At 55.4% G+C, this 12,100-nt stretch overlaps 4 protein-coding genes across 4 annotated transcripts; 2 read left to right on the top strand and 2 right to left on the bottom strand.

Annotated features, from left to right (window-relative positions):
- Positions 1-2,843: 2,843 nt before the first annotated feature.
- VTJ04DRAFT_5970 (uncharacterized protein) lies at positions 2,844-3,310 on the top strand (the record flags this gene model as incomplete). Its single annotated transcript, XM_069364141.1, has 2 exons — positions 2,844-2,933; positions 2,984-3,310. 2 exons carry the CDS (start codon positions 2,844-2,846, stop codon positions 3,308-3,310), a joined length of 417 nt encoding a protein of 138 aa, XP_069217997.1.
- Positions 3,311-3,390: 80 nt separating this feature from the next.
- Positions 3,391-7,101, bottom strand: VTJ04DRAFT_5969 (uncharacterized protein; the record flags this gene model as incomplete). Its single annotated transcript, XM_069364139.1, has 1 exon — positions 3,391-7,101. The coding sequence occupies one exon, from the start codon at positions 7,099-7,101 to the stop codon at positions 3,391-3,393; it is 3,711 nt and encodes a 1,236-aa protein (XP_069217996.1).
- A 2,439-nt stretch (positions 7,102-9,540) lies between these two features.
- Positions 9,541-9,795, top strand: VTJ04DRAFT_5968 (uncharacterized protein; the record flags this gene model as incomplete). Its single annotated transcript, XM_069364138.1, has 1 exon — positions 9,541-9,795. The coding sequence occupies one exon, from the start codon at positions 9,541-9,543 to the stop codon at positions 9,793-9,795; it is 255 nt and encodes an 84-aa protein (XP_069217995.1).
- Positions 9,796-9,878: 83 nt separating this feature from the next.
- Positions 9,879-10,860, bottom strand: VTJ04DRAFT_5967 (uncharacterized protein; the record flags this gene model as incomplete). The annotated part of the gene is made up of 2 exons (XM_069364137.1): positions 9,879-10,319; positions 10,411-10,860. 2 exons carry the CDS (start codon positions 10,858-10,860, stop codon positions 9,879-9,881), a joined length of 891 nt encoding a protein of 296 aa, XP_069217994.1.
- Between the last annotated feature and the right edge of the window lie 1,240 nt (positions 10,861-12,100).

Below are 12,100 nucleotides of genomic sequence, written 5' to 3'. Positions count from 1 at the left end.
ATTTGGACACACGGAGCGGATGGGTGAGGATTTTGATGTAAGTCTTAGGTCGGCTGGCGCGACGAGATAGGAAGGTCGTGTAGGAGGCCGTCATGGTTTCTTGCTTTCTCGTTTGGTTTGTTTCCTGCTCTCCTTTTTCTTGTGTACGGTGCTGAACAAGATGGATGGGAGGACTGGGAGCGCTGGCCAACCATGGGCGGCAGGTTCTTCATGTCGCCTTACTTGGGTCCGTTGACGGGAGTATCAGAGCATTTTAGGAAGTTGGTGCTTCTGGCGTGTCCCGAATGGAGTAGCCAGTCACGTAGAACAAGGCAAGATCGGGAGAAGAGAAGGATGAGGGGGTGTATGAAGTAGCGGTGAATTTGTGACAAGGTAGTAGTGGTGGTGATGATGGACGCAGACATCTGTTCCGTAAAGCCTTCGTAGCACCACCCCGAGTTTTATCGGGCATATGGATGTTCACATTTGCAAACAAATGATGACAGTGTTATGATATCGACGACGCTATGGTGTTGTCTTGTAAGTTATATTGGTCCATAGGAACCCTTGGCGCATACGACGGCGGCTATATCGACTTAGATTGAAGTTTCTGGCTGATGGAAATTCTGGCTTTCGGTGTTGGCGACGGGGGTTCTACTCTCCGTGGCTTCCCTATTCTGTCATAAGATGGTGAGATGGGTCTTTCCTCAGCACTTGCTCCTTTACCCCGTCCATGTGGTTCTGATGTGGTGGTGATGGCGATGGATGAGAGAACCTGGGACAAGAAATGCTGCTTCCTGTTGGGATCTGTCAAGGTGCGTCAGTGGCAGCAATCATGGTAACCTAGAAAGCTGGAAGGCAGGCAACCCTCAGACAGCTGATGCGGTTAAAAGGCCCAATGTTGTGGTGTATGTATGTAGGTACTCCGTACTTGATAGGAAGGCAGGATGTTGTCACATATCCCGCTGCATGTCTTAGGTGTCAGCATTACTGGGAACCTGGAAGGCACTGCTGTTCTGCAAGGCGTTGGCACTGGACAATATGCAGCGGGTATGGGAGAGGAGAGATAGGTTGGAGAAGGAGTGGTTGAAGGCTCTCTGCAATCTGCACATGACGGCGATGACGACGATACATTGGCTGCCGTCCCGTCCCGGTCTCCTCATTACACCATACAACCGGAAGAGAGGCCACATGCAGTTTCCCACCCGTCGTCTTGATGCTATCACCTTGATCTCGACCATCCAACCGCCAAGTGCACTTACCTATACAACAGCCCCGCCCGGTTTCCCGGCTTGAGACACGCATCCGGTGTGCCAAATCGGCTTCTAACCAATCCGGTTCACCTCCCACTACTGCATAGGTACTCCAACTCACCTTCTCCTCCGTGTCCCAACCACAAGGAAACGCTACGGGGTTTGCTGCATGACCCGGTGTGTTGAGGATGAGACTGCACACCAGTGTCCCTACCTACCGTTGCATGAGGACGGGACAGATGAGGAGAGCTATAGGGATGTGGAGTAGAGGTCAGATCCAGGGAGCAGGGTTGAACATCTCTTTGTCCAATCGACATGAACATGAGGCAGGAACTCAAGCTCTTGCCCCGGAACAGCAAACCATCTGGCAAGAACGGTAGTTGAGAGGATCATTTTCACATACAAAATCCTGGTCTACACTAACAGGGGGCTCTTGTAGGACTTACCCCGGTGATCTTTCTTCCTTACCCATTATGCTGTGGCTTCCTGGGATACACCAACCTTTCTCTTCCGGCCCTCACTCCCAGAAGCTGCAAACAGTATCTCGCTTGCATCCAAGTTCCCTTACCCGAAGGATACTACAAAGACTCCGCAGTCCCGGAAATCGACCGATATGTGACTCGACAGAGGTGCATCGCTTCCGGCATGCATCTGTATGTCATGCCAGACTTCACATTCCAACGGAGACAAGGCGTATGTGAGACACTACACCATATCGCGTCAACCGTCGTTCATTTCACCATCCATTACACCTACAAACCTTACCACGCTTTCACATTTCATTACGGAACAACTCGATCTGTAGTCATGTTGTCACCCTTTCACCTTGTCTCAAGTTAAGGGCCTTCCCCCCAGGGCAGTGATGTGGAAGATATGGCTCGCTAAACTAGTCACTGAAGTGAGGAGTCACAAATCAATCTGTCAGCAGAGCATGTCCCATGTTTGGACTTATTGCTGTGAAATATTCTTGGGGCACTCGGGGCGTTGTGACATAGGTTCTTGATGGAAATCGAAACGACGTTTTCTGGCAATCGTCACGAACAACTGCTGGCCGTCGCTAACTTCAAAGGTTAGAGTCGTCCAGTTCAAAGGCCCACTGTTGTCTACTGAATATTTAGTACGAAAGTTGTCGGAATGCAAGGACACATGGTTGGACGTGGATGTGGGCGACCAAGTTATTGATAGCAGCCACGTGCCTACCCCAACAGCCCCTGAAGGATGTAAACAAACATACCACAACTCCACAGGGCAACGGATAAGACTGAGATCAGAGTCGATTATCAACACAGAAACATCAACTGTCAAAGTACTGAAACAATTGCAATGTAGACAGCTTACTCGCAGGGTATCACAATGTATATCCTGCAGACTCAATAATCGGAAGCACAAGACTGGGCCACATCAACGCAGTTAGATAGAGCCAAAGGCTAAGACTGAATGGTTGTCTACTGCGAACCACTATTATTACTCATCGAAAAAATAGGCATCTTGTCTTGTAAGACGCCATCAATACACATACAGAATAATCCCTCCCCTCTCTCCCTGTGTTTTGTTGCTGATGTCAACAAACACTCCGCTGTTTTCCTTCCCACGCCAATACCGCGAGGTATCATGGTGCTTCCCCCTCCTCTTGTTGTCGTCGAAGTGGTATCCGAAGACAGAAGGCACAAAGAAGAGAAAGATATAAAAAGAAATGGGTATGTAAGAACAAAGAGAAAGGTATCGCGAGGGAGAGGGAGAACAGAAACTAGGTAGACAAAGGTATCATAACAACCACCATCCAACGTCGTGGTATAACCGCAAACAAACGAAAAGATGAAGAAGAAAAGCAACCCCGTGTAAAAAAGTGCAAACCGTTCCGAACCCCGCAACCATCCCTTTTAAAAACGCCGACCGAACCACGCCATGCCATCCCGTCCCAAATAAGTGTGTCGTCAAGCCTTTTCGTGCTGTCGATGAGAGGTCGCCGGCTTTCCGCAAGTCGCGTCGAGCCACTCAGCCTGTATGTGGTGTCGAGTATGTACTGTCTACCCCGCCAACCCGTGCTCCATAGAATGCGGCAGAAAATGCAGATGTAACCCTCGAAGCTTCACCCTTTCACCTCCTATCCACGCCTGATTGATCATTTCTCCCACAGCCCATGGGGACTCTCGGGCTCCTAGACCTGCGGCGGCGCTCCATGCCTCCCGAGCCCCTCGAGCAGTTCCTCGGGCGGGATTCTTGCGATCCCACTGCCCCGATCAATCATGGACGTCGGGGCGGGCACGTACCCCTCGCGCTTCTTGCGGATGCGGTCGAGAATGACGCCCGCAGCCACGATCAGCAAGGTCAAGGCGAGGGAAATAGCCAGGCCGATGAGCACGACAAAGACCAGAGGCATTTTGCCGCCGGACTTGGCGAAGAAGTTGCCGTGCTCCGAGAAGACGCGAGCGATACTGCTGCTCGTGCCGGAGCCGGAGTCGGCGGTGAGGGCGAAGGGAACGAACTTGTCGCCGCCGTGGTAGAGAACTGCGGAGGCCGTACCGAAGCCGGCGAGGACGATGGCGCCGGTGAGCAGCAGGCTCTCATCATCGGCGAGGAGGTCGGATGAGTCGTGGGGGGAAGTAAGGGAGAAGATCTGCAGGCCGCGGATGTCGGTACCCGCCTTGAGGACTGATTCGCCTGCGCGGCGCCAGGTGGTGCCGTCCGACTTCATAAGGTAGACGGATCCGTCCCGAGACGAGACGCCCGAGACCCAAATCTGGCTGCCGTCGCTAGCGCCAGCAGTAAGGGCGGTGACGGGACCCGGAAGCTGATCGGCGCCTGGGTAGACGTCCCAGCTTTGCTGAGCCGTGTCGTAGCGGGCGAGGAAGGTGGAGATGGTGTTATTAACGGTGAGCGAGCCGCCAGCAATCAGGATGTTGTCGGTAGCCCACATAAGGACAGTGACATTGCCATCGAGGTTGCGACCGGCTTGGTTCCACTGGGAAGCTATGGTGCTGTAGAAGCAGACACCTGGGCAGCCGAGGGACCCGGCCGAGGTGAACGAACCTCCGATATAGACGTCCTTGGTGCTGGAGCGAACGGCGATCGCGGACACGGTGCCGTTACCACCCGACAGTGCCGGAGGCTGGGTGTTGAAGGACCGGGTGGCGAGGTTGTACGTGATAAAGCCGTTCACATTGGCGCCGTTAACGGTACCCGAAACCTGGCCTCCAGCATACAGGACATCTCCCTCAACTGCCATTGCCACAAAAGTGGAGTTGGCCGAGATCTGATCGCCGAGACCAGTGACCTTGTCGTTGTCGGAGCCATCGATGATGACGAGGTTGTGGAGGGACGAGCCATCGGAGCCCTTGGCGGAGAAATGGCCACCAAGGATGGTCAGGTCCTTGCCGTTTCCAGTGTAGAACGCGCCGGTGACAACACCTTGGATGTTGCCGTCCGCCAGGGACACGTCGCGCTTGTTCAGACCGCTCGAAGATGCGGGCTCGATATCAACAGGGAAACGGCCCAAGGCATTGCCCAGGGTTGCGGCGCCGGAAGCTGCCAAGCTAAAGGACGACAGTGCACCGGCGTACAGGGAGTGGCCTCCATCGAAGTTGAGGATCGACGCCGACAGGACACCCTCGATGAGCTCGACCGGGAGCTTCAGGTTCTGGAGCCAGTTGTTCTGAGATGGCACCCAGATGCCAAACCCGTCGACCTCAACATCAGAGTTGTCGCCGAAGGCAAGCAGGCGGTCAAAATCACCACTCAGAGCGACGACAACCTCAGGGGTCGTGCTGGTAACGTTCATTGTCATACCAACAACACGCCGAACCTTACCGTTGACGCCGGCACCGAGTGCGCTCCAGGAGTTGCTGGTGGTGTCATAGACGGCGACATGATTCAGCTTGGCGGAATTACCCGTAGTCCCGGTAAAGGCGCCACCAGCATACAAACTGTTCTCATGGACAAACACCGACACAACTTCGCCATTGAGACCGCCACCCAAGCCCTTGGCAGTCGCATCGCTGCCTTTCATAACGGCAATGTTGCGAATATCACCAGCACTGAAGTTGCCCGCGATGAACGTGTCCTGACCGACGGTGGTGAGCGCATTGACTGCCGAGTTGGCCGAGAAACTGGCGCCGAGGCGGTTGAACGACGATTTCATAAACTCGCTCGCGTTGATGGCAGCGCCCGGTGTGTACTCGTACAGTCCATTGAGACCACCCGTGCTGTTGATCAAGGTGAAGCTGATACGCTGGGCGACGAAGGTCATCTGCGCCAAGTCCTGACCAGCAAGCGGAGTCATTGTAACCCTGGGGCGGAAAGAGCCAGAGCTGGCATCCACAAAGCCAAAGTAAATCTGGTCGTACTTGTCAAAGTTGTTGGTCTGATACAAGCTGACGTCGATAGGCTGGCTCTTAGTCGGATCAGCCGTCATTTGGCCCGTCAGGCGGATCTGGCCACGGTTGGGGCAGGTATTATCCTGAAGACAACCGGGTGTGTAGAGGTTGACCGAGTAGTGTCCAGACTCGCGAATGTCGGGAGTGAAAACGACGGAGGCGGAATCCTCGGTGATGGGAGCGGCAAGTTGCGCAGTCAGGTACTCGGACGTGCTCTGGAACGAGGGCGTAACAACCCAAGGGCCCGTAACGGTGGCCTCGGAGGGGAACTTGAGACCAGCGCAACTCGGCTCATTGAAGTCGTTGACGGCGTACGAGAGGATGTCGTCGCCAAACAGCTCAATGCCATTGAGACCACCACCGTTGCCATAGAAGGCCGAAATATCGATGCGGAACTCATTCATGCCGATGACATTGACGAAATGGAAATCCTGGAAGGGAATCGCCTTGTCGTCGCTCAGCGGGCACTCGTTGGTGCAGCTTGCATTTTGCTTTGTCACGGGGTCAATGTAAGTGAAGTTCATGATTCCGTTGATCGGCAGAGCAATGAACCGCCAGGTCCGCGTGCCGCGGCCGTCTTGATGGGTGTTGTAGAGCCGCAGCTTGGTCGGCCGGAAGCCATAACGGAAGCGGGCGCTCCAGGAGCCCGGAACGCCATCCTGCAGCAGCCAGGTATTTCCAGGGCCATCCTCGCCGCCGGTCTTGCAGACGATGTTCTTTGGATCGTCGAAGCCCGGGGTCAAGGACGAAAACTCGGCTGAAATACTGGCCGATGAAAGGTTGATGATCTGGCCATCACGCGCGCTGGGAATGCTGGCATTTCCAAGCCCGGTAAAGGATCCTCCGAACAAGATGCTACCGGAAGGGGTTTTGGTGATAGATGAGACTGGGCCGTTGAAGCCGGCGAACGGAAGGTTGCTCCATCCTCCCGACGCATTCCAAGCCAGCGCATTGGTCGAGTTTGCGCCGACAAAGCTGCCCCCAACAAACACTGTGTTTCTCTCCTGGTCGCACAGCAGGGCATTAACCTGGCCTGAGAGTCCCTGGATGGGAGTCACAGCAGCGGTCTCAGGATCGAACAAGGCGATGGCGTTGGACTGAGTGGCCGCGGCATCGGGGTCGTCGCTTCGTATGCTCGTGAAATTGCCGCCAAGGACCACTACAGTTCCGTCCTCGGTGTCGATGGAGCACATGGTTCGTATTGTCGCATCAGTATGGACGATCGGAGCGAACAGGCCGTTCGGCATGCGGACCAGCAGCTGTTCGCTGCCGTTGCTCTTGAACAACTGGTCTCTTTGCTGCTCATACTGGTAGAGGGAAATGCCGGAGAAGTCACCGACGAGGGCGACGCGGCCGAGTTGAGAGAGGTCGAGGTTCGGGTCGGGGACGGGGGTGAAAGAAATGGCATTCGCTGTAGTCGCTGAGAAGGCGAGGCCGAGGAATATCGCCGAGGCGGCTTTTGGCGCGCCACGGCGCCGCCTGGAGGGCATTCGCATCGCGTCGCTCGGGTTCAGACACACACCGCGCCGGGAGACCTGTGGTTCAGGATTTTACGCGGTCGGTCCAAAGTGTCAGGAAATCGGGGCCATCAGCAGCGGGCGGCAAATCGAGGAAAATAATACTCCAGGTGGGGAGGTTGGGAGGCTTGGTCGCAAGGTCGAAATGAGGAGTGTCGTCGCACGAAATGTCGGTCGGCCGTAACACGAGGACTGCGATCAGGGTAATTTAACGAACGTCGAGATTCGGAATCACGCGCGGTGTTGGCGATTCGAGGTCGGCCGGTCGGTCAAACGAACGTGGAGCGTAGGAGAGAGCGAGTGTTCGGGCGTTCGACGTGGTGGAGGGGGGAATACGAGATGTTTCGTGTTTATGTTGTGTGAGGTTTGGAATCCTGGAATTGGGCGTTGAGAGTTGGCGGCGTGTTTTCGCTGGCAGTCGGTCGGCGCGCAACAGCTGGAGCAGGCGGCAGCCGCAATCTTTGGCTGTGCAGAAAGTGGAAGCGGGCGCCGAGATTGGACACGACCCTGGGAAACACTGAGGCGGTCCTTGATTGGCCGAAGCGGCTACACTAGTCCGAAACAGGCTAGACAGTATTCGAGAAGGACGAGATGGGCTCACTTTGGTAAAGCTCGGCGCCAGAAACAACACGCTTCGCTCGTCAAGCAAGCCCAAGAAAACGAGCTCAAGACTGCATGAAATGCCAATGTTAGCTTCGGAAAACCACCAAAAATACACACTCCACTGGAGCAGTGTGCGCAGTTTGGATTCTGAAATGGGAATAAAGTGACTAGGAATTTCAAGCTCGGGAGTGAGATAAAGATGGGATATTGATTGCACCGTCAACAACCAAGACAGGACCCCGGTTTTCCAAGTTTCAAGAAATCATGGAAAGAGGGGCGACGGGGTATGGCATGTCCAGGTCATGGATGGGATGACTGGAACATGCTCAAGACAGCACTGGGACAGACGGGACGGAAATAAGTGAGTGCACGAACCTTGTGTGTTCCCCTAGCAAAAAGACGTTTCGCCTGCACCACACAAACCAATTCTGTGGCTCCCGGGACTGGCCGTCTCCCGTACACACCACCAAACGTTCAACCGTCCTGGACCCGTGGGGATGGTGGACAGCGATCGCCTCCGAAACTGGTGTTGGCCCAGCCTCTGGAAAATGGCTGACACCGCGCACAAGTGAAATCCGTCTTGGAAACACGACAAATTTCAAAAAACGGATGGATGAGTTGGACCGCAACGTGGGCCTTGCAACAAGGTGGTTGGGATGAATGAGGGGCCGGATAGGATATTCGAATGGCTCTGCGAAACGGATGCCAACGGGCAAGGTGACGCAACGGCGGCTGATTGACGGTTAGGTGCGTGAGAAAATGGCTCTGAGGCTCTCTGTCAGAGATCTATCGAGATGTCTGGTGATGGGGGATCAGGGGCGGTTGGGAGGGTGTGCACACATGTTTCGACGTCGGCGGCCGAGCATGCAATGGACGGCTGGCGAGAAACGAACGTCTGGGGACGCGACTCCTCGTGCTTCAGGATCCTCGAGCAAAGGATTGATAGAGAGTTTGCAGACTGGATGAAGGAGTGAAATCCAGTTGCACAAAACAAACGCCAGAAAAGGAGTGACAAAAGGAGTGTATGAGTGTCGCGTCCACAACGTCGCCAGTTTTTCCGTCTCTTCCTCTCAACGGCTTGAGAAAAGAAAAGAGAGAAAAATGGGAGCTTTGTTTGCCATGGAAGCTCCCCCAGCCCCAAGCATGCGGCCCCAGACTTGGCCCACCGCCAGTTCGTTGTCGCTGTCGCATTCAGGGGCTAGTCACGACACAGACCGCCGGACAGGACTGGCGCTGCCATGCGATTGGGCCGTGGAGCTGGAGAACATGGGGGTCTTCTGCCCCTTGCATCCGCCCAACAACGTGTTTTCCGCTCCACCGCTGCGTGGAAGCGCCACTCCAACGGCGGAGCGCAGTTGGAGCTCGAGGTGGCTTGGGGGAGCTGGCTGGTTGACGTGCTGCCCCTCCCTCCATAGCACAGTTTGACGAGGGGTCGATTTTGTGATGGCATCGTTGCTGTTGACTGTGCTCAACCATTCGGGATATAGTTCACACACAGTAAGGCGGAACTCTTCTTGACGCTTTCCGAGTTGTCGGGTTGTCGAGATAAACCGAGGTTACCAGTCCCTAGCCACCTCAGTCGGTACGGAACATCATAGTCAAAGAGGGTGTCTGGCGGGACACAAGCTCACAGGACCACGTGCGAGCTGCAGAAAGACTTTGCTTGGCTTGTGTGTTTCAAACTGACCACATCGATGATGTCAACTGCTTCATATGAAGATCATTCTAGTGTATCTCCGTCCTTCCATCCCGGATTCCGATGCTGATCATACCTCAACTCTGCCATGACCTGCAGCCTGACACCTGGTGTCAACTATGCCATACGAAACACCCAGCCCAAAACTCAAACAGACGGGCACACCCGCCATCTTATGTGCAAGGGCCGATATATATGTACATTCTTCACAGCACCCACGTAGGGTTGCTGTTCCAGCAACCCGAGCCGATCCGCTGTCTCTGCGGTTCTGTTTCCCCGCCGGGTGCTTAATCGTATATACAACGGCTCTTGCCGCTGCTACCGATGCTGCTATTCTGAGAGCAGCTAAGTCGTCTTGTATCCTGCAGTCTTAGGTCGCTATTCTCCCTGCCGCAGCCCACGGGATCACCGCCATATCACGTACTATCCCTTGGCCAACTCACCACACAAAGCCCTCTCAACCCTTCCCATCCGTCTGCGCAGCCTTCTCCAAGCTCTTCATCCTCCTCTTATACTCCATCGGGCTCTCCTTAGTCGCACTTTTAGCAGCCCACATGCCCTTCTTCTTCTCCTTCGCCATCGCCTCCGCAGCCCTGTACTTCTCCTCCATCTCGGGCCCGCCAAACTCGGCCCCCATCTTCCCCTCGTACGCGACCGCGAGCCCGCGGCGGAGCATCTCGAGCCCGACGTCGTGCCGGCGCAGGAAGAAGGGCGGACGCCGCACGTACACGGTCGCCACGACCCGGTCGTATTGGTCGCGCCGCCAGATGCGCGCGCGGACTCGGCGGTGGAGCAGGTAGCCCTCGAGGAAGGAAAGGGCCTCGGCGGCGAAGGGCTGCGCGGGCCGGCCAAAGTGGGCGCCTTCGGGCGCGTCGATGCCGGCGATGCGGACGGAGATCTGGAGAGTCGGGGAAGGGTTACGTCAGTTTGGGGGGTATGTTAGGTGGGGGGTTTGGGGGGGAGGGGGCAGGCGGGTAAGGGGTCCTTACCGTTCGTCCCCTCAGTTCCTTCTTGTCGGTCGGCACGCGTCGTAGCCAGCCCCAGCCAGCCAACCGACCACCCGGAGTGTGGAACATGTGGAAGCCATCCCCGTCGCCGACGCTGGTCACCTTGCCGAGCAGGGTGCGGCGGCGGAAGTAACCGGGGTGGATATAGTCGGGGCCGGGGAATCGGCGAAGGTAGGTCTGGTAGAAGGTTACGGCGCCCGCTGCGAGAGCGGCGGCCGCAATGGGGGCGATCCAGTTGTGCGGGACGCTGAAGTGATCGCGGATGCCATGGAGGATATGGGCTCCCCAAGAGTCGGACTCGGAACGAGGGGCGGATGATGATGAGGAGCGGGAAGTGCGCTGTGAGACGCGGGGGAACTGTCTAGAATAGTCCTCGTTGTCGTCTCTACTGCCGTCACTCGGCGAGGATGGGGTCGGGTGGCCCCATGGCATGGTGGTGCTCGCGGTCGCTTGGAGAATGGGCGATGCAATGCACCCCTCGGTGGTGGTGTTGAGTTATCGGTCAGAAGCAGCTGACATCCCGAGCCGCCGAGCGGATGCTTGGCAGGCTTGACGCCAAGCATGTCCATGTTTGGTTGCCTCAACTATACCTGGACTACCCCGCTGTGTTGGTTGACTCGGCCAACCTCCCCGTCCCCAAACGCCACAGAAAATCGACTGGATTAGGAGGAGGAAAGCTGAATTGCCTCCTGGCGCAAGGCCAGCGATCCGTGAATGTCATTGGACAACCCACTTGGGCACTTTGGTTGATGTCCGACGGGGAGGAGGGCTTCTTGTTATTGCCATCCTCTGACCTTTCCATCCTTACCATCCTCGACCCATATCTGAGAGTATACATGCGTCGACAATCACTCGACAAATCCTTTGAGTAATGCATCGAAACAAGGTCGCTCGTGTGCAAAATGGCATTCGGGACGTGGTTCACAGAGGTGAAAGAGGCGCTTCGAAAGGTGTTCAGAGAAAGGAGTAGAAGAAGGGTGTCTGGACAGCAGCCAACTCCACCATCCGAGCCCTCCAGCACCAGCCTCCAGGTTGAAACCGAAATCGGCTTACAAACACCTATAACCCCTAAGCCTCATGATCAAGTTGTCCAAGCCGGACAACACCTTCCGGTACTGCACATACCATCTTCTGAATCCTCTCACACAAGCCTCCCGGTCGGAGTCAGGGAGTCTTCACAATTGTCCGAGCCCACGCCCGAACCCCTTGACGACGGCCTCCAGATTGGAGCAAAAGAGATCAGTCCACAAACACCTACGATTTCCGGGCCTGATAACGCACTCGATCAGGTTGGACGAGATGTTACGGCATCACACATACCATCATCTGAGCCCAACAAAAGCCTCCAGGTTGGAACAGAAATGGGTTCCCAGACGCCTGTGAACTTCGGAGCAAATAACCATGGCGTTCAAGTGGGCCAGAATATTAACGGCACGATCAACATTCATAATGGTGAGGCCATGTGACATGAAACTAAATGCTTACCCGCTGGTCGTAGTGTTAACTTTGAATGTATACAGCCGAAGACATGGACGAGAAGTGTCTGAGAGACCTGTGTATTACCAATCCGCGCGACGACAAGATCCGAATCGAAAGTGCAAAAGGAGGCCTCCTCAAAGATTCATACAATTGGATCTTTTCCAACGATGAATTTCAGGAGTGGCGGAAAGGA

The sequence above is a fragment of the Mycothermus thermophilus genome (genome assembly GCF_041956435.1).
Source record: "Mycothermus thermophilus strain CBS 625.91 unplaced genomic scaffold VTJ04scaffold_4, whole genome shotgun sequence".
NCBI classification, from domain to species: domain Eukaryota; kingdom Fungi; phylum Ascomycota; class Sordariomycetes; order Sordariales; family Chaetomiaceae; genus Mycothermus; species Mycothermus thermophilus.
Note: the sequence above shows the minus strand (reverse complement) of the source record. Positions and strands in the feature narration are given on the sequence as shown.